Source organism: Dreissena polymorpha, chromosome 4 (assembly GCF_020536995.1).
Source record: "Dreissena polymorpha isolate Duluth1 chromosome 4, UMN_Dpol_1.0, whole genome shotgun sequence".
NCBI lineage: Eukaryota > Metazoa > Mollusca > Bivalvia > Myida > Dreissenidae > Dreissena > Dreissena polymorpha.
The window spans coordinates 112012437-112033914 of NC_068358.1; the positions used below are offsets into that span (position 1 = coordinate 112012437).

Sequence of the window (21478 nt, forward strand, 5' to 3'; positions counted from 1 at the left end):
GTCCGGGTAGAAGGCGAATTTGGCGACGATTGGCTTTACTTTTTTGGGTCGAAAGGTGCCGATCCAATGGGGATTTTTATTTCTTCTTTTGCGTTTTGGAGCTTTAGTTTATTTTCGATAAATTCCAAGATAGTGTTTTCACAGTTTTCTCCCGTTTCCTCGGGAATGCGGAAGAATGTAAATTGTCCCGCATACTTCTACATTTAAGGTATGTTATTTCTGCTTGAAGGCGTGATTCTTTGGATATATAAAACCAAAATAATACGCAAGTTGATATCCGATACTCTTTATACTATCTTTTGTAATTGAAATAAATGGATTAAGATATTGTTAATTAGTAGGATTTGTCTTAAGACTGCAACTTATTTATTGTTATACACAGGTCACCTAACCTCGCAGGGGTAACGATTCACAGTTTCATTAAACGAATAGTTTACGAAAATATTAATTAAAAAATCAAAATAACCTTAAATGATGTTTAAATAAACACTAACTGAGTAACTGTTTATTACCCCAAAAGTTTATTTAACGTTTCCGCTACGTGTTTAGTGCGATCTCACGGTATTCACGTGACGGTTTTCGGCGACGTCACTGCGCGTGTTTTCTACGACTCGTCTGTGGTTTTGAAATTAAAGAATGTCATCCGAGTACTAAAATGAATGTATTAGGAGTACGTCGACCACCATGCTTTAAGAGTAGTGCAGCTTGTTCAACATAATTTTAAACACCCGACACCTTGCACGACACCTGTGGTATCGGCAAAATTAAACTTATTTTAAAAAATAAAAATTCCAAACCCGAGCAAAGTTGATATCACCCTATAGCAATACTGAGCTGCCTTGGTAAATTATTACTGTCGTTATCAATCAAAGAATTAACTTATGTCTGTATAAAGCCAAGCCGAATTTCAAGCTTGCTATTCAACATATGATCATTTATTTGCACTTTATTAATTAACCGACAACTAGCCTGTGACTGTGTCTGGAAAGCTGGTCTCTGACATAAAATCTTGAAACTTGGTTTAGGGGGAAAGATTGCAATTAGTATTCAACCATAAAATCTGGCGTCTCGTCTGACGACGGTATAACTCCAATGTGGCGTGTGGCAAGTAGAAAATATATTCCCTATCTATTCTTGTTCTATCTGCATATGAACGAATTTGAAGATTGCCTCGTTAATGTTTTTGTAAATCTCGAAATACCTATAGGCGACATAATCTACTTTTTAAAACTACTTAAATTTAATGGTGTTGCAATAAGCAGATGACACAATTTTATTCGGACATAGGCATATGTTGATGCTAGTCTCAATTTTGTTCATGAATTTTGCCAACAATTGCAAATGAACATAAATTTAACCAAAACTAAAGGAACGGTTTTTGGCACGATCAAACCATGATAATACTTCTTCAATTTTAAGAATATAAATACCTAGGAGTCATGTTTAATTTCTATGGTAGTTTTCTACAGTGTAAAACTCATCTTGTTGGCCAGGCCAATAAAGCAATGTGAGATCTGGGGCTATGAAAGTAAAGGGGGCAGTCTACAGTTTTTTCTGGAAAATTCCCCAGGCCGACAAGCACTGGTCTGCAAAACACCCTCAAAACAAGGCCTTCAGTCACAACCTGAAAATATATTCAGACCATATTCATTGCGGCCCATCAACAGCTTGAAAATAAAGCACAAAACAATGCAGAAAATGCTGTTTAAATTTATATCTGGGGTAAAATAGACCTTTTCGGGGGTCTTGGAAATTGCCCATAAAAACCACATTTTTACATAAACCCGGCAATCACATTTAACTTTCCGGGTAAGAATACGCACACAGTCGACAACATAATTTGCACTATCAAAGCAAATGCTTTCAAACTAACCCAAACAAAATGGGTCATTACCGTTTACTTTTTTTGCACTGTTAACTTATTTAAACACACCGTTGAAATCTGTCAAATGCCGGCTGCTTCAAGCAGGAAGTACATGTGTTTACTTCTCACTCAGCATGTTGTTGTTGTTGACTAAAATTCAGGTCACTTAGTTTTGAATTACTAAAAACATGTGAAATTACTAGAATATTGACCATTTAAGCATTTCAGCTCCTGGAGTCAAAAAACAATTTGTTTTAGACCATACACCTTAAATTCAGGAAATTGACCGGGGCCAATGCGCAGATAAGGCTTAAAAACTGTAGACTGCCTCCTAAAGATGTTATAGTAAAATCCGATTGTAACTTCTTGCGCAGAATCATCAAAACAAAATTGTTAACGCCGAAATATTGCCTGTACAATAAGTGAGGTCGATAACACTTGAACATAGTTATTGAACCACGCAGGGTTATTTTTTTTTAATATATAGGTTTTAGAAAAGTGATATTAAATATCGCATTAATTGTACAGATATAGGCTTAATTATATTCAAACTTTTAAATTGATACCATGTTTTACCCACGTTCTTAACGTATGTTTTGTTATAACAAAATAATATAACTACACCAAGTATCCACTGATGAAATAAAGAAATTTCGTATTGGCCAATTAATACAAAACTGGGGTTCACAATTAGAAGTATCGTCTAAAGGTAAAATGTACTCTCTGATAAAAAATATAATAGCACACTTGAAAACTATATCTTTATACCACTACGATTGCTCAGACTTAGTATGTAAGACTTCCGTACCGGAAATCACCGTTTTCCTGTAGAGAACGTCCGTTTCTCGCAATCGCATATTTCACATGAACATCGTAAATGCATCCTCTGAAACAAAACTGACATCGGCGATGAAATGCACTTATCTTCTTAAATGCCTCTTTTTCAAGACAAATAGTGTTAAACACATTTCGCGTAAATATTGGTAACACCACAATCCAATTAAACATCTGATGGGCGTTAACAGACCATAAGAATTAAGAAACACGGTACAATTCATTAACTACATAATTGACTTCTTTAACGTACTTATACAATTATCGTAAACAGGTATTCCCACGGAATTAAACAACCAAAATGCACTATTCTCTCAACATTTCAACACGAGTGGAACTATTCGATACTTAAAATATAATCGAAGAAAAATTATGTCCGTCAAGTATAAATTTATATGAAATCTTGTGCACGTAAACTCCTATGCTGCACTCCAATAACTTTAAAATTGTGTTTATGTAATGAACTTATAACAAAATCGATATAATAAATGCTGGATTCCCTTTTCCCTTTAATTGAAACAATTGACGCTCCTATTTCTAATGTTTCTTATATATATATATATATATATATATATATATATATATATATATATATATATATATATATATATAATATATATATTCATATATAAATAAATAAATATATATAAATAAATATATATATGTATATATATATATAAATAAATATTGATATATATATATCAATATATATATTTATATATAATATATTTATATATATCCCATTATTAACGCAATTTATACTGATTGATAATGTCAACAAAATCAAAGAGTTTATTCCCTGACCACCTTCTTCAAAAAGGTAATTCAATGTTGTTCATTCTAACTTTTATTTTGTTAAATAAACTTTTTGGGAACTATATGCTCACCTGTTGTCACAATATATGTATCGTGTAGTATGTGACATGTAATACAGATTTAATTTTATGTTCTGTGATGACCAATAATGCGATATGGTCGTGGTTAGAACCCCATATATATATATATATATATATATATATATATATATATATATATATATATATATATATATATATATATATATATATTGAATAACATCGTTTGAAATATATATTTTTAACAATTGTAAAAGAATGGATATGACATTTGATGCGATAACAAAAAATTAGTTGTATAAACGTGTTTGAGACGGCAAAACTATTCTTATGCATATACAACTACATGAATGACGTGTCAAGTTATATCGGAATCGTGATCCGTTGTTCAAGCGAATCGCGATTTAACGGATCTTCGCGTACATATTGAAAAATAAGGTCAACAACAATCTGATTTGCGAAAATGATAATGTCGCCGGTGATGTCAATGTACGCTGGTGTCCGGTATTCGTATGTACTCAATAGGCTTATATAAATTGGATCGAAATCACATTATAATGTTATATTATACCGGGCTTATATAATTCTGATCGACGTTTGTAGAAACAAACAAATACATATTAAATCAAGAGCTGTCCCAAACCATATTAAAAAGATAACACAAATACTTTATTTTTAAACAAATCCATTGTCTCGTAAGTATAGGTACTTCTGAATTAATTCAGTTAAATATATACTTAAATGGTGTGAAATACTTGTAATAAATAAACTTGGTATTGACATATTTAAAATACAATTATAGTTTTGAAATATTAAATATTATACGTAATCTGAGTATTTATTTTTGTATCGCGGCAGACTTCGTTTATCTTAAAGTACCGATGCTTTGTAAATTTTGACGATGCTCAATAATCATTTGCTTAATTATAAAACCTAAATAAGAGTTAGCCTTTTCTCAACAATGCTTGACGTAAATTGTTCATAACAAAGAGATTCTACCCGATGTGCCAATTAACACAGCCTGCATTTTGAGATGCATTTATTGAGATAAAATGTAGACACCAATAGATTTGTTTCACACAATTTCAGCTTTAACAAGAGTTATAAAAACGACTTAACTTAATTTAGTATAAACGTCACGCTTACCTCGATGACATCGTTAATCCAATTTTGATAACAATTAAGTTGACAAATTAAATCCAAAGTTTATAACAAACACCTTAAAACGATAGGCATTCCATTTCTATTCGTCCATGTCTTTATCGAAACTTAGTTCAAACCATACTATTGTATTGTATTCCGATCGAAGTTTACATTTATGCATAATAAACACCACATCCGAAATACAATTTGCATTCGTTCGATGCTTTAAAGAAATAATTCAAATATACTGTCAAATATACTGTTAAAAGACACCACATCCGACATGTCCTTTAATTCCAGAGAGTTTAAATAAAACTATGATGTTTCGTCACAGAAATGACGTCACACGATGCACTACGTAATACAATTCGTAATATAAAATCAAAGCGCTGAAGGTATTGCAAAATAAATAAAACACCATGTGATACAAAGGTATAATGATGTTACGATTAAAATACACCGAATTTGTTTGATACAGAAATGGCTTTATGTTAGTCAATAGTTTTTGGCTAAAGATGTGGATGTCCGACAAACTGAAGTTGTTTGCTGTTTTCACGTGTTTAATATTAAAGTAATGGGAATTAAAGTTCTACTTTTTAAGGTAACTAATTGAACGACCACGAAAACATACAAATGTCTTCGAGTATTATGGTTGCCATCATGTTACATGACATAAAAAAATTGCCATCATCACATGCACAGAAAGAATAGGTTTTCAAATAAATTTCATCTACCCATTCATTCCATCCCGTGACACCCTTAAGGTGTCGCAAATTTTGTATAGTACAAGTTAAATTACGTCATATCCTGATCTTTTATACATATATCTAGGGCTTCGAGTTCAAGTCATCTTACACGTGTTCATCAAAGGCGGTATTTCATAAGCACAAATACCAAGCTGGTTATGTCGGTTGCGTTTAAAAAAAACATATTTAAAGTTGACTCTTTACAAGCAAACAGTGTTGTATGACAAAATCCACATACAAAAACTTTTGCTTTTCGCTCTGACGAATAACTAATTGCACATAAGCATTGTCAATTTCAAAGGAGCCAGAGTGTTTGTTGACAAGTGTTTCATCTGAATGACCTACCAACGACGCATTCCATGCCTGTATGTTGGTACCCATCATTGCACGCGCATATATTATTTGCGCATACGGAATGGGCCACATTTGCTGTGCAGTCAGCGTTATCAGCGCAGGGGTTTCCCAAACCTGAAAACAGTAAGTGCGTTACATATATTGTTGATGTAACTGGCATCTTAAGAAATATATGTATGTATAAAGTTTCAAAATGTTGCACTATAACTTGAATGTTTGGTCTACTGTTTACAATGTTACATAGATAGATATAGACATTTATTGAGGTTTTGTATTAAATTGTTAATCTGTAACCATAGATACATGTAAAATGGTTAGTCATTTGACTCGTAATATCAAAGCTTCAGAATAGCAAAGGGAATAAATCTTAATAAAATGTAAATATTGTTTGTTTAATGTGCTATGTTGAAAACGTGTATGTTTTAACATACCAATTATGCAGACGTCCACTTTCTGAGTGTAGCTGGCAGAACACTTGCACGTGTTGTTATGGCAAATCGCATTCGTGACTTCGCTGCAGTTGCTATCCGCAGAGCACGCGCTCCCTAATACTAAAATGTAAATGAGTAAAAACCTTTCACTTAAATAGAAACACAATACATCGTATGAATGTGCTAAAGTGAAATGAAGGATTGTCGTATTCGAAATGCGAAACACAATATTTCATGGCAGCAAGTTTTATATAACTGCATACGAAGATTTAAAGGTACGATTATTTTTTAAGAAACAAAGTTATCAAAAATCAACACGATAATCCCTTTTTAGTTATTATATTAATTTTCTTTCAATCGTCAACACTGCACAACACGTCTTCAGATGCATGTTCCCTTATCCCCCAATCTTCCTGTTTTTCTTACAAGCATCAACACGTTTTTTATTTATTTTAAAAACGTTGTAAAATTAGCTCTGTCGTTACTTTAATGCGTCGTTTGATCTATCAAGAGAAAAGTAATTTGCAGGGGGAGAATTTTAAAGAATCTTAAGATTTATGTTTCCTTATCCTCCAATCATCCTCCCTGTATTACTTTCCCCGCTTAGACATATTGTAAAATGAACAAGATAAGTGAAAATGCATTTAACGGGTATTGTTAAATAATTAAAAACATACACATGTGTGTATCTTGTCCAACTTACATCAAAGAAAAACGCTTCGTTAATAAAGTCGGAGTAAGTTTTCCTGTGCAATCTGCGCAATTGGTTGCTAACAGTGAATAGAAGAATAAAATGATGCTGGTAATGTCAGGCTTACTATTTGAGGCTTGTATATATCAAATTAGAGCATAAACACGTATACTGTAACTGTGACAACACAATGACACTTAACGCTACGGTATTGGCAATCAATTTCTGTGTACAAGCTAGTACACTTGCAGACCAAACAAACGTGTGTCCAAATATGCGCAAAAGAAATGTTATACTTATTATTCTACTGCTATTCTCGGGTGCCAAATTTGGACGCTTGTAAAGTCAAGATTTCTATTAGACGAATTTAGATCAAATGAAAGCATATACGCACGTACACAACGACAACACAATGAGGCACTTAAAAGGCATACAATGGTCAGTCATCGCCTTGTACGTGCTCATGCATGTGCACAAACCCGTTGTGCAAATGGACTTTGCTACGCTACTGTAATGCTCTGCTACCGTACATTGACTTTCCAAAACTGAACATATATATATATAGCTGCGTACCAACAAGTATGGAATGAGTGATATATTGGACGTTATCTATTGATGACGTTCAATTGAACGAATGTTTATGGGGGCTACGTTTCGTTAAATTGCCGCTTATAGCAGCGATTTTGCTCATTTGAAAGCTGGACCATAACCTTTGCTGAAATTGGCAAGTATATGGACCAGAACGTGATCAACCTGTTGGCATATTCGTCATATCTCGGAAAATTCTTGTTTTCGAGTATTTTGTGTTTAAATATTTTTTCTGGGAAACACCACGCGCGAAGAAAAGCCTTGTTACGTCACGTCACAAACAGCGCTTGCTAGCCGCCATTTTATTGCGCAACAAAGAAACTAAGTTACTCGTTAATAATTTAATACAAAGACGAAATTATTATGCTGAAATATCATCAATACGCAGAGTATGGTTGTTCAAATAGACATGACAAAGTACTATGAACGTGTAATCGTGTACATGAATTAGTTCGACGAGTTGAAGAAAGGTCTACACGGCGAGGCTTGCCGTGAGCAACACATCACGATATTTACGAGCATGGTAAATGTTCAGTATTTCTGTTTTCTCACAAATATTATAACTACAACAAAAATGTGCGAATCTAAAATGTTTTTTTTTAATTTTGTCAATTTACCAAACGTGAAAAGGCCCCTTTAATTTTATCACAGTTAAACTTTTAAAAAAAGTGATGACATGGGGACTGAATTTTTCACGTTTGTTGTTGGCACTTTACTTAACATCATGCTACTGTTGAATAAATGCCTTCTCTCTTTACTGGGAGATGGTGTTGTTTCATTAATATCAAGGTTATTTTCTATACATAAGACATCATATCATATTTATATAGTATTAAATGAATAATACGCTATACATTTATGATAATGACATTATGTGTTTCGCTGTAAAAGATTTTACAGTGAAAAAAGACTACAGCTTCATTAAAAAGAAGTGAAACTCCAGCTGCTGGAGCAGTACTGAATTCTTATTACATACATTAAGTTGGTCCTTTATTTAAGGCAAGTGACCGATTGCCTAAACAGTACACAACAGCACAAAACAGCACAATACAAGACAACATGAACACACATAAGAATAAAGCTAGCGTCACCGCCTTGGAACGGTCAATGCAAAGCATTGGGGGTTTAAACCGGTTTGAGAGCGCTCAACCTCACACATGGCCTAGCAATATTCATAATACATTTAAGTGTAAATAAAATTTATCTTCATAGCATTGTAACTCAAATTAAACAATAATAAAAGGGAATTAAAACGTATTCAATTTAATTACCATTTAATTACTCAATGGTAGGAGAGATACCAAAGCAAGAGAGTTACAACTTTTGAGGAACGATGAAATAAAACAACGAACAGGTCATGTCAACTGAGTTGTTAAAGGGCAATTTGACAGTATATCCCCTGACTTTTGCCGATGTTGGAACAATCTTTAAAAACTGATTCTTTTTTAGCGTGTATATGGGATGGGGAGCATTTATTGGTGCCTGTACACAAGTTGTTGCCTAGTGTGGAAAATTGAGTTTGAAAATGTATACACATGAAAATTACCAAACTGAACATTGTTACGCTGTCGCTAATTTTAATGACACTTGTGGGTTACAGGCTTTACAAAGCTATTTGCCTGACCGGAATAGCAACATCTGGAATTTAGTTGCATAGGCTAAAATATAAACAACCTCTGCGAGAAATACTGTATAGTTGCACTCATCAAATGCACAGAAAAAAATGTTTTTCAAATTCATTTGAACTCTCCACTCATTCCATCACGCGAAACCCTTATGGTGTCGCAATACTGGTACATCACAAGTTAATCTGATAAATTGCATGTTATTACTAAAAATTCGTTAAAACGCTCAGATCTTGTATTTGACCCAGCATTATAGGTTTTATGTTCAATTATTGAATTTTGTATTTTTAAAGCAGTAAGAAACTATCATTTTTTTCCGCCTTTATTAAATTACACGGGCGCAGCTTTTAATTAATTTGCAAACACATCGTTGTATAAACAAACAAACAAACAATCACACAAAAAAGTGATTGTATTTTGGGAACAGCATTATAATAAGGCCTCTAATTTATTGAATTACTGCAGAAAAATATATTTGATTGATAAGCGCCAAACTATTTGGTATCTGCAACGATAACATCACACACGTAAGCAAAAGAATGATAAGGTAGAAAGCTTTAAACAAAAATGCGAACAATATGTTCATAACTAAAATGTTTTGTTTGCTGTTTTGCTACTGTTGATTTATGAACACAATATTTCTATGCACGTCATTATACTATTCAAAATAATCACTTTAGCAACGTGCTGAAATATATTTTATTATTTTTGTAAGAATTTGCAAGACAAGAAACTTACAGTGAAAGTATAAACGTAGATAATAAAATGAGAATATGCCTAAAAAATGATTCGATATCAACCTAACAATTCAACCTTATGTGTTGAATGTGTGTAAATATGCTTAAATCATAAATTATCCAGTAGCGTTTTAGTTTGAATAGTTTATATCAATGTAAACAGTTAATATACGCTATGCGAATTGATAGGCCAAATTACATTACATCTAGACCCTTCTTTTCAGAAACAGTTATTAGGCAAATAACGGCATTGCGGTTTCAGTGAGTTGCAATGCATATAATTAGAGAGTAAGATGGTTCCTTTTTCCTAGTTCCTTATCCAAGCTCAACAAATTTATTAAAGCTTTTACATATAAATAATATAAACAAATGTTATGTTTCAGTGAAAGGCAACGCATAAAATTAGAGAGTAAGTTGGTTCCTTTTTCCTAGAACCTTATTCAAGCTCAGCATATTTGAAAAAATGTTTTTACAAATAATTAATCAAACACGATCAAAAGTTGTTTGATCAATGAATTAATTTACAAATAAGGGATAAGGAACCAGTTTCTTGTTCCTTATTCAAACCTTTGTAGCAAATGCGTGTTTGCAACTAAATCATCAAATTATACAGACTTGATGTGAAAGATTGACTACTAACTTCGTCGTAGGACTGGTTACCATCGAGGCCTGGTACCTTTTGTTTATCAAAACAGACACTAAAGGCAAACGGACTGTCAAGGTTCAAGATCGACGGATAAACCGTTTGCCGGAACGAACGACAAAACGCGTTTTCGGACTATACACTATAATTATGAAGAAAACACACTGTTTGGGTGCGTTTGAGAACAGGTAATTCGATAAAACTTTACAGTGAAGTAGAGTTTCCTTGGCGACCTTTCAGATACTTATATTCGGATCATAGACTTCTAGAATGGAGAGGCTTTATATTCGTATTGTTGGCTATGTTCAATGTAAGATTGTTATATTTTTTATCTCTGCGACAGTTCTGTAAGTTTTTTTCGGACCATTAACTTTGACCAATAAAATGCGAGAGATGAATACTAAATAAATGGACACGAAATTAAATGCCAAATAACAAAAATAGTCTGAACACACGGGATTGTTGTTCAGAACTGGCAATTAATTTTACATTATGTGTTATGGCAATTAGTAGTATTTTTAGCACACTTTGAACAAAATGCCGTAGTTATTTATCGAGACCAAATAATCAGCTCAACCAGAGTAGCAATATAGACAGCATAACATTTTTTTTGTTTAGAGAATAGGTCTACCATATGTTATAGTTATGCAATGCAAAGCGTAGGTTTCAATCGGTAATCAAGTATTAAAGCCCATGTGTATCGTGTGAAGAACTGTTTAATTGTAGATATATTTATAAACATCAAATTAACCGTATTATGTAATTCTTTTCGGATTTCAAAAATTTAATAACACGCATCTTTTAATAATTATATGGAATAATAGCTTATTTGAACAAGTTTAAATATATTGATCTAACACATGATGCAAGAAAAAGGTATGTTTATGCGTGTTTAAAAATACCAAAGTATGCTTATGCATAATTAAATACATGAATGACATGAACAGTGATATTGTTCTCACGTTCCTTGGATCCGGCGAACCGCGATATAACGTACCTGTGCGAATGAATTTTCATATATATATAAAAGCAAACAAAGGTATTACATAGTATCGAGTGTTAAATAGATATGACATAAAAGCTCAGATTTTAATTAAGAAATCTTTTTGTAAATGTACACGCAAAAGGGAACATAATTATATTTTTCCGACCTGGTTCGGAGAATGTGTACGTCAGAATGAAGCCTCTGGCACTAACGATGGAGTTTGTAGAGAAGACAATACGTGCAGAGTTTGACTTCAACTTAAATGCCATAGTTTGCGCTATCCCGCAGTACTTTCCGATAGACGGAGAGGAGGCGTAAGGTCCATCGAGGAGCTCCAGGTAGTCATATTCGCACTCGTCGTGCTTCTCCAGTGCAAACTCTGTAAATGTCACCTGAATACAAAACAGAGAAGTAATTTAGTTTGAATTTATTGTGGTGAAACTTTGCTCTTGTAAAGCATATTGAAGTTTGGATACATATTTTTAATTATTACATCAAGTTTAAATGGCCAATGCTATTTGAATATGATCCACTTTCTTTTAAATACCATACACAGATTAAAAAAAATGTTGTTAGTTGATTGAACAATAATTAACAAGGCAAGTATGCACATGTATCCGGTAGCCTTCTGGTGCGTTGATGACCCAGGTACATCGAACGCCGTTAGTGTAATTCGACGGGAAGTTTGGGCTCGTGATGCAGCCAAACGGACCTGTCAAGTTCCCGCCACACTCTGTGAAGATAAGTGATATACAATGCTGAAATAAAATTAAATGAGTATTTTTTTAAGATTAAAAATAAGGTGCTTAAAAAATAATCTACATTATTTTCTTTTAATTCACCAAACTCTGCTGAATGCATTCTGCAAACCTAATAATGTCCTAAATAACATTCATACTGTTGGTCTTATTTATATTTCAATAATCAGTGATTATCGGCGCTTTATAAAAGCGTGAGAAATTCTGAATATTATTTGAAAATGAAATTGCTGATACCGGCATAAATTGTTAAAAAAGTTCAAGTGTATGATGACTTATATAAGACTCATAAATAAATCTTCAATGCTCAATCCATTAAGTTTCATGATGTTGATCAGAAGAATTATTTGTATCAAAGAGACAACGGAAGATAAAAGTATGTTATATGTGTTGAATATAACCTGAATATGTATTGTGAAATGATTTTACTAAAGAAGTGCCGATTTAATTTGTGTGTATGTAAATCACAAGTTAATATGTACATTAAATTAATATGAAAATGTATTAAATTTTGTTGTGTTAAAAGCACAATTATTAAATCACAACATAATAATATATGGCAATTCATTGTTCGCTGACTTCTTATAGCCCCCCCCCCCAAGTCCAAGTGGAACGAATCTAATGCTACTTCATCCCGCAGTTGAATGCTCTATGGATCCGGAGCGAGAACCTAAGTGTATGGTGACTTATATTAGACTTATTAATACATCTGCAATGCTCATTCAATTTAGTTACATCAGTCTATAAGTCTTTTAGGAACATAAAAGTATGTCATATGTGTTGAACATAACTTGGATATGTATTGTAAAATGATTTTACTAAAGAAGTTTCCATTAAATATCTGTGTATGTACATCGCAAGTTAATATGTTTTTATATTAGCTTTGCGACAATATTCCGATATATTAGTATATCGCGATACATGCTAATATAATGAATATACAAACATATAATGTATATTGTATCGCGGTACGGTTTTGTTTAATTGCATTTTGTTATTAAAACTTCGTAAAAACACTCAGATCTTTTATTTGAACCAGCATTATAGGTTTTAATGCTCAAAAACCGTTTAGCATTATTGAATTTTGTATTTGTTAAGCAGCAAGAAACTAGCAATCATGTGTATCTGCCTTTATTCAATTTCTCGGGCGTAGCTTTAAGTTAATTTGCGAACACATCGTTATATTAACAATCAAACACACTCAAAAAACACAAAATGATTTATTGGGGAACAACATTAAATTTATTGAATAATTGCAGAATAATAAATTTGATTGATAAGCGCTAAACTATTTTGTATTTACATCAATAACATCACACACGTAAGAAATAAAATGATCAGTTACAACGCTGTCAAAACAAAATTGTGAACAATCTGTTCATAATTAAAATGCATTGTTTACTTTTTTGCTACTGTTGATTAATAAAAACATTTTTATTCACCCCATTATACTATTCAAAATGATCACTTTAACAACGTACTGAAATATATCTTATTATTTTTGTCAGAATGTGCAAGAAAAGAAACTTACAGTGAAAAGAAAAAAGTAGATAATGAAATGAGAATAAGCCAAAAATATGTTTCGATATCAAAGAACCATTTCAACCTTGTGTGTTGAATGTGTGTAAATATTCTTAAATCATATATAATCCAGTAGCGTTTTAGTTTGAATAGATTATATCAATGTAAACAGTTAAAGGGGCCTTTTCACAGATTGAGACATGTATTGAAGTTTGTAATTCAATGCTTTATATTGATAAATGGAAACATTGGATCTTACGTGCTCCAGTAAAAAACAAGACTAAAATTAAAGAAATAAAAAAGTAACCCCCCTATGACACCCTGAAGTAAAAGTCTGTTGCTTAGACCACTTCACCATGTGTGCTCATACAATTAAAGATGCATTTTATACTTAATATAAGCAATTCTCGTAGTAAACCAAAATATAACGACAACAACATAATTCTTCAAATTTTTCAATCGTTTCGCATTGCAACGCTTTATAATTTTCAGGTTTTGATATCGTCACAAGATGCATATAATTGATATTTTAGAGCATGATAAATGTTCAGTAATACTGTCTTCCCACAAATACGATAACTACAACGAAAATGTGCGAATTTGAAGATTTTTTTATAAATTTGTCAATTTACCAAAAGGTGAAACGGCCCCTATAATATACGCTATGTGAATTGATAGGCCATATTATATTACATCTAGACCCTTTTTTTCAGAAACAGTTATTATGCAAATAACGGCATTGCGGTTTCAGTGACTTGCAACGCATATAATTTGATAGTAAGATTGTTCCTTTTTCCTAGTCCCTTATTCAAGCTCAACATATTTGATTAAAGCTTTTACATTTTACATATAAATAATATAAACAATTATTAAGCATCAGTGAAATGCAACGCATATAATTAGATAGTAAGTTGGTTCCTTTTTCCTAGTACCTTTTTAAAGCCCAGCGTATTAGATAAAAGCTTTTACATATAAATAATATAAACACTTGTTAAGAGCATCGAAACATGACCAAACGTTGTTTAATTCATGAATTAATTTACGAATAAGGAATAAGGAACCAGTTCCTCGTTCCTTATTCAAACCTTATTAGCAAATGCGTGTTTATAACTAAATCATCAATTGATACAGAATTGATATGTAAGATTGACAACTAACTTCGCCGTAGGGCTGGTCACCATCGAGACCAGGTACCATTTGTTTATCAAAACATACAATACAGGCAAAGGGAATGTCACGGTTCATGTTCGCCGGATAAACCGGAATGAACGAGAAAACGCGTTTTCGGATTATAAACTTTATGAAAAAAACACACTCTTTGAGTGCGTTTGACAACGGGTAATTCGATAAAACTTAACAGTGAAGTAGACTATTCTTGGCTACCTTTCAGATACTTATATTCGGATCATAGACTTCTAGCATGGCGAGGCTTTGTATTCCTATTGTTGGCTATGTTCAATGCAATATCGTTTTAGTTTTTATCTCAGCAACAGTTATGTACGTTTGTTTTTCGGACCATTACTTTTGACCGATCCAATGCGATAGCTGAATACTAAATAAATAGACACGAAATTTTTAATCCCAAATAACAAAGATAGTCTGCGAACACGGGATCGTTGTGCAACACTGGCTATTAATTTTACAATATGTTTTATCGCAATTAAGTAGTATTTGTAGCACACTTTGAACGAAATGGTGTAGTTATTTATAAAGACCAAATAATCAGCTCAACCCGTGTAGCAATAAAGACAGCATAACAGTTTTGTTAGAGAAAAGGATTAGCATATTTTATTATATTGCACTGCAAAGCGTATGTTTCATTCGGTAATCAAGTATTAAAGCCCATAAGTTTCGTGTGAATAACTGTTTATTTGAAGATATTAACATCAGATTATTCAAATTCGGTAATTATTTACGGATTTCAAAAATTGAATAACACGCATCTGTTAAAACTTATATGGAATAAAAAAGTATTTGAACAATTTGAAATATATGAATATAACACTGGATGCAAGAAAAAGGTAAATTAATGCGTGTTTGAAATGACCAAACTATGCTTATGCATAATTAAATAATGAATTACATTAACAGTGATATTATTATCGCGTTCCTTGGATCCGGCGAACCGCGATACAAAGGATCTGTGCATATGAATTTTCAGTAATAAATATAAGAAAACAAAGTTATTACATAAAATCAAGAGTTAAATAGATCTGAAAAAAAATCAGATTTTGATTAAGAACTCTTTTTGTAAATGGACACGCAAAAGAGAACATTAATTTAATCATTCCGACCTTCAACGGAGAATGTGTACGTCAGTCTGAAACCCCTTGCTCTAACGGTGGAGTCTGTAGAGAAGACAATACGTGCAGAGTTCGACTGCGACTGAAATGCCATAGGTGGCGCTGTCCCGCAGTACTTTCCGATAGACAGAGAGGAGGCGTCAGGTCCGTCGAAGAGCTCCAGGTAGTCATTATTGCAATTGACCTCAAGTGCAAAGTCTGTAAAGCTCACCTGAATACAAAAAAGAGAAGAAATTTACTGTGAATTGATTGTGGTGAAACTTTGCTCATGTAAAGCATATTGTAGTTTGGATACATATTTTTAATAATTATATCATTTTAAAATGTCCAATGCTATTTGTATATGATCCACTTTCTTTATTAAATGCCATACAAAGATTTAAAACAAATATTGTTAAAAAAAAAGAAGTTATTGTGTGTGAATTTATTGTGGTTAAACATTGCTCTAGTTAAGCATTTTTTAGTTTGAAGACACATTTTAAATACTTATATCAATTTTAAATGCCCAATGCTATTCGAATATGATCCACTTTCTTTATTAAATGCCATGCAAATTTTTTAAATAATGCAATACGATTTGAATGAAAAAAATTATAACACGGCAATTAAGCACATTTATCCGGTAGCCCTCTGGTGCTTTGATGACCCAGTTACATTGAACGTTGTCACTGTAAATTAACGGAAAGTTTGGGCTCGTGATGATGCCTAACGGATCTGTCAGGACCCCGCTGCACTCTGTAAAGGCAAGTGATATACAGTGCTGAAATAAAATTGGATGAGCACTTTGAAGATTCAAAGTAAGTTGCAGTTCAACAATCTATAATATTTTATTTTAATGCAAAACATTCAGTTACATGTATTGTACAAACATAACTGTTTTCAAAATAACATTAAAACGGTTGGTCTGATTTATATTTCAATCATCAATGTTTAACGGCGCTTTAAAAGAGCGTGAGAAAGTGTGATTATTATTTGTTATTTAACCCAATTGCTGACCCCGTCATAAATTGTTTCAAAAAGTTCAAGGACTAACGTTAAACTAATATGTAAATTTATTAAATTTCTTTGTGTATAAAGCACCATTATTAAATAGCAACATATTAATATATATGACTATTCATTGTTCACAGAATTCTTACAGCACCCCCACCCCTAAGTCCAAGTGGAACGAATCGTATGCTCCCCCCTCCGGCAGTTGACTGCTCTATGGATCCAGAACAAGAATCTCAAGTGTATGATGACTTATATAAGACTATTTAATACATTTGCAATTCGCATTTCATTTAGTTACATGACGCTGATCAGAAGAAGTATTTGTATCATAGAGACAACGGAATATAAAAGTATGTCATATGTGTTGAATATAACTTGAATATGTATTGTAAAATGATTTTACTAAATAAGTTTCCATTCAATTTCTGTGTATGTAAATCACAAGTTAATACATGTAAATATTAGATTTGCGATAATATGCCGATATCTTAGTTTATCGTGGTACATGCACATTATATTGAACATAGACACATATATATATATATATATAAATATATTGTATCGCGGTACGGTTTTGTTTAATCGCATTTTATTATTAAAACTTCGTTAAAATCACTCAGATCATATATTTGACCAACCATACAGGTTTTAATGCTCAAAAATCGTATTGCATTATTGAATTTTGGATTTGTTAAGCAGCACGAAACAAGATTTCATGTGTTTCTGTCGTTATTCAATTACTTGAGCTTAATATTAATTTGCGAATAAGTCGTTATATAAAAAAAAAGTGATTGTGTTGGGGAACAACATTATACTAAGCCCTATAATTTATTGAATAATTGCAGAATAATATATTTGATTGATAAGCGCTAAACTATTTAGTATTTGCAACAATAACACCACACACGTAAGAAATAGAAAGATCCGTTACAAAGGTGTAAAAATCAAAATTGCGCACAATCTGTTCATAACTAAAAGGTTTTGTTTACTGTTTTGCAACTGTTGAATTATAAAAACAATTGTTCAATTCACCTCATTTAACTATTCATGATAATACCTTTAGCTACTTGCTGAAAAACAATTTATTATTATTTTATTCAGAATGTACAAGAAAAGAAACTTACAATTAAAGTACAAAAGTAGACAATAAAAATGAGAATAAGCCTAAAATATGTTTCGATATCAGATAACCAATTCAACCTTGTGTGTTGAATGTGTGAAAAGATGCTTAAATCATAAATAATTAAGTAGCGTTATAGTTTGAATATATTATATCAATGTAAACTTTTAATATACTTTTTATGAATTGATAGGCCATATTATATTACATATAGACCCTTCTTTTTAGAAACAGTTATTATGCAAATAACGGCATTGTGGTTTTAGTGAATTGCAACGCATATAATTAGAGAGTAAAATGGTTCCTTTTTCCAAGTTCATTATTCAACCTCAACATATTTGATTAAAGCGTTTACATATAAATAGAAAGCAACGCATATAATTATAAAGCAAGTTGGTTGCTTTTTCCTAGTACATTATTCAAGCTCAGCATATTTGATAAACGCTTTTACATATAAATATTATAAAAATTGTTAAGAGCATCGAAACACGATCAAACGTTGTTTGATTCATGAATACATTTACGAATAAAGAATAAGAAACTAGTTCCTTGTTCCTTATTCAAACCTTATTAGCAAATGCGTGTTTTAAAGTAAATCAGGGAATGATACATAATTTATATGAAGGATTGAAAACTAACTTCGGCGTAGGGTTGGTCACCATCGAGACCAGGTACCATTTGTTTATCAAAACAGACACTAAACGCAATTGAATGTCAAGATTCAAGGTCGCCGGATAAGCCGTTGACCGGAACGAACGAGAACACGCGTTTTCGTACTATACACTATATAAAGAAAATAAAACTTTACAGTGAAGTAGAGTATCCTTGGCGACCTTTCAGATACATTTATTCGGATCATAAACGTCTAGCATGGCGCGGCTTTGTATTCCTATTGTTGGCAATGTTCAATCCAATATTGTTTTAGTTTTTATCTCTGCAACAGTTCTGTAAGTTTGTTTTTCGGACCATTATCTTTGACCGATTCGATGCGATAGCTGAATACTAAATAAATGGACACAAAATATTAAATTCCAAATAACAAAAATAGTCTGAAAACACGGGATTGATGTTCAGCACTGGCAATTAATTGCAAATTATGTTTATCGCAATAAGTAGTATTTGTAGCGCACTATGAACGAAATGCTGTAGTTATTTATCGAGAGCAAATAATCAGCTCAACCAGTGTAGCAATAAAGACAGCATAACAGGTTTTGTTTAGAAAAAAGGTTTACAATATTTTCTAATAATTCAATTCAAAACGTATGTTTCATGTAGTATCCAAATATCAAAGCCCATGCGTTTTTTGTGAAGAACTGTTTATTAGTAGATATACTTATTTAACCGAATTCGGTAATTCTTTTCTGATTTCAAAAATTGAATAACACACATTTATAAATATTTACATGGAATGATAACGTATTTGAACAATTTTTAATATATAGATATAACACTTGATGCAAAAAAGGTATGTTAATGCGTGTTTAAAATGGCAAACTATGCTTATGCATAATTAAATACATGAATTACATGAACAGTGATATTGTTCTCGTGTTCCTTGGATCCGGTGAACCGCGATATAACGGATGTGTGCATATGAATTTTTAGATATAAACATAAGAAGACAAAGGTATTACATAAAATCGAGAGTTAAATAGATCTGAAAAAATCAGATTTTGATTAATTACTCTTTTTGTAAATGGACACGCAAAAGGGAACATTATTATAATGATTCCGACCTTGTCCGGAAAATGTGTACGTCAGATTGAAACCCCTCGCACTAACGATGGAGTTTGTAGAAAAGACAATACGTGCAGAGTTCGACTGCGACTGAAATGCGATAGGTAGCGCTGTCCCGCAGTACTTTTCGATAGACGGAGAGGAGGCGTTAGGTCCATTGAGGAGCTCCAGGTAGTCATGATCGCACTCGGCGTGGTACTCCAGTGCAAACTCTGTAAATGTCACCTATATACAAAAAAGAGAAGTCATTCAGTGTGAATTTATTGTGGTGAAACTTTGCTCTTGTAAAGAATATTGTAGTTTGGATACATATTTTCAATTAATAGACCACGTTTAAATGTCCAATGCTATTTGAATATGATCCACTTTTTTATAAAATACCATACACAGATTTAAAAAAAAAACTTGTTAGTTGATTGAACAATAATTTGCACGGCAAGTATGCACATTTATCCGGTAGCCCTCTGGTGCGTTGATGAACCAGGTGCATCGAACGCCGTTAGTGTAATTCGACGGGAAGTTTGGGCTCGCGATGATGCCAAACGGATCTGTAAAAAACCCGCCACAATCTGTAAAAGATAAGTGATATACAATGCTGAAATAAACTTAAATTAGCATTTTAAAGATTGAAAGTAAGATGCATTTAAAAAATCATCTATATTTTTTTTAATTGCTTGAATCCTGTTGAATGTATTGTGCAAACCTAATAATGTTCAAAATAACAGTCATACTGTTGGTCTGGTTTATATTTTAATAATCATTGTTTATCGGCGCTTTAAAAAAGCATGAGAACATGTGAATATTATTTGAAAATGCAATTGCTCACTAAGTCATATATTGTTTAAGAGTATGATGACTTTTATAAGACTCAATATTACACCTCAGAGATATTGGTCCTTCTATATCTATATGACTGGTTTCAGTCTGTAAAATGCGATAGATGAACCTAATAGTATATGAACCGGTCACTATTTTTGTATATTTACCGTTCGGGGTTACACACCACTTAATTTGTACTGTTTAACTGTAAAATGACGTCATTTTTTAACAAAATGACGTCATTATTACTGCGAAATTATTTAGTTAATCTCTTTAAAAACCATAACAAATCGAACAACGCTGTACAGTGATAAAGGGGAAACTCTTTGGTGTAATATAAGAAATAGAAAACTCCACTTCGGCCCCATTGGCATTATAGTGACCAGCCAGGCAGCCACAAACTGTATATGGACCGAAGCCGTAGGCTGAGGTCCATGTACAGTTTGTGGCTGCCTGGCTGGTCACTGTAATGCCATAGGGACCTCAGTGGAGTTTACTATTTCTTAATTAATAAATCTGCAATGCTCATTTAATTTAGTTTCATGGCGTTGATCAAAAGAATTATTTGTTTCAAAAAGACAACTAAATATAAAAGTATGTTATATGTGTTGAATATAACCTTAATACGTATTGTGAAATGACTTTACTAAAGAAGTTTCCATTCAATTTCTGTGTATGTAAATCACAAGTTAATATGTACATTGAATTAATATGAAAATTTAACTTATTTTT

The 21478-nt window shown here is 32.4% G+C and overlaps 1 protein-coding gene across 1 annotated transcript; it reads right to left on the bottom strand.

Annotated features, from left to right (window-relative positions):
• Positions 1–1259: 1259 nt before the first annotated feature.
• On the bottom strand, positions 1260–20507 carry LOC127879553 (deleted in malignant brain tumors 1 protein-like). The gene is made up of 9 exons (XM_052426478.1): positions 19927–20507; positions 16691–16812; positions 16069–16288; positions 12107–12228; positions 11662–11887; positions 6227–6346; positions 5787–5909; positions 2673–2761; positions 1260–1624 (listed from the first exon to the last, which is right to left on the bottom strand). The coding sequence occupies exons 3-8, from the start codon at positions 16169–16171 to the stop codon at positions 2679–2681; spliced, it is 777 nt and encodes a 258-aa protein (XP_052282438.1). The 5' UTR covers positions 16172–16288; positions 16691–16812; positions 19927–20507; the 3' UTR covers positions 1260–1624; positions 2673–2678.
• Between the last annotated feature and the right edge of the window lie 971 nt (positions 20508–21478).

Bases quoted from the DNA above. Each gene is read 5' to 3' on its own strand.
- LOC127879553 (XM_052426478.1), bottom strand. From the start codon at position 16,171: ATGGCATTTCAGTCGCAGTCGAACTCTGCACGTATTGTCTTCTCTACA. The intron at 5,910-6,226 runs GTATGTTAAAAC...TACTGTTTTCAG, and splicing joins AGTGGACGTCTGCATAATTG to GTTTGGGAAACCCCTGCGCT. The intron at 2,762-5,786 runs GTAGGTCATTCA...CGCCGATGTCAG, and splicing joins AGGCATGGAATGCGTCGTTG to TTTTGTTTCAGAGGATGCAT.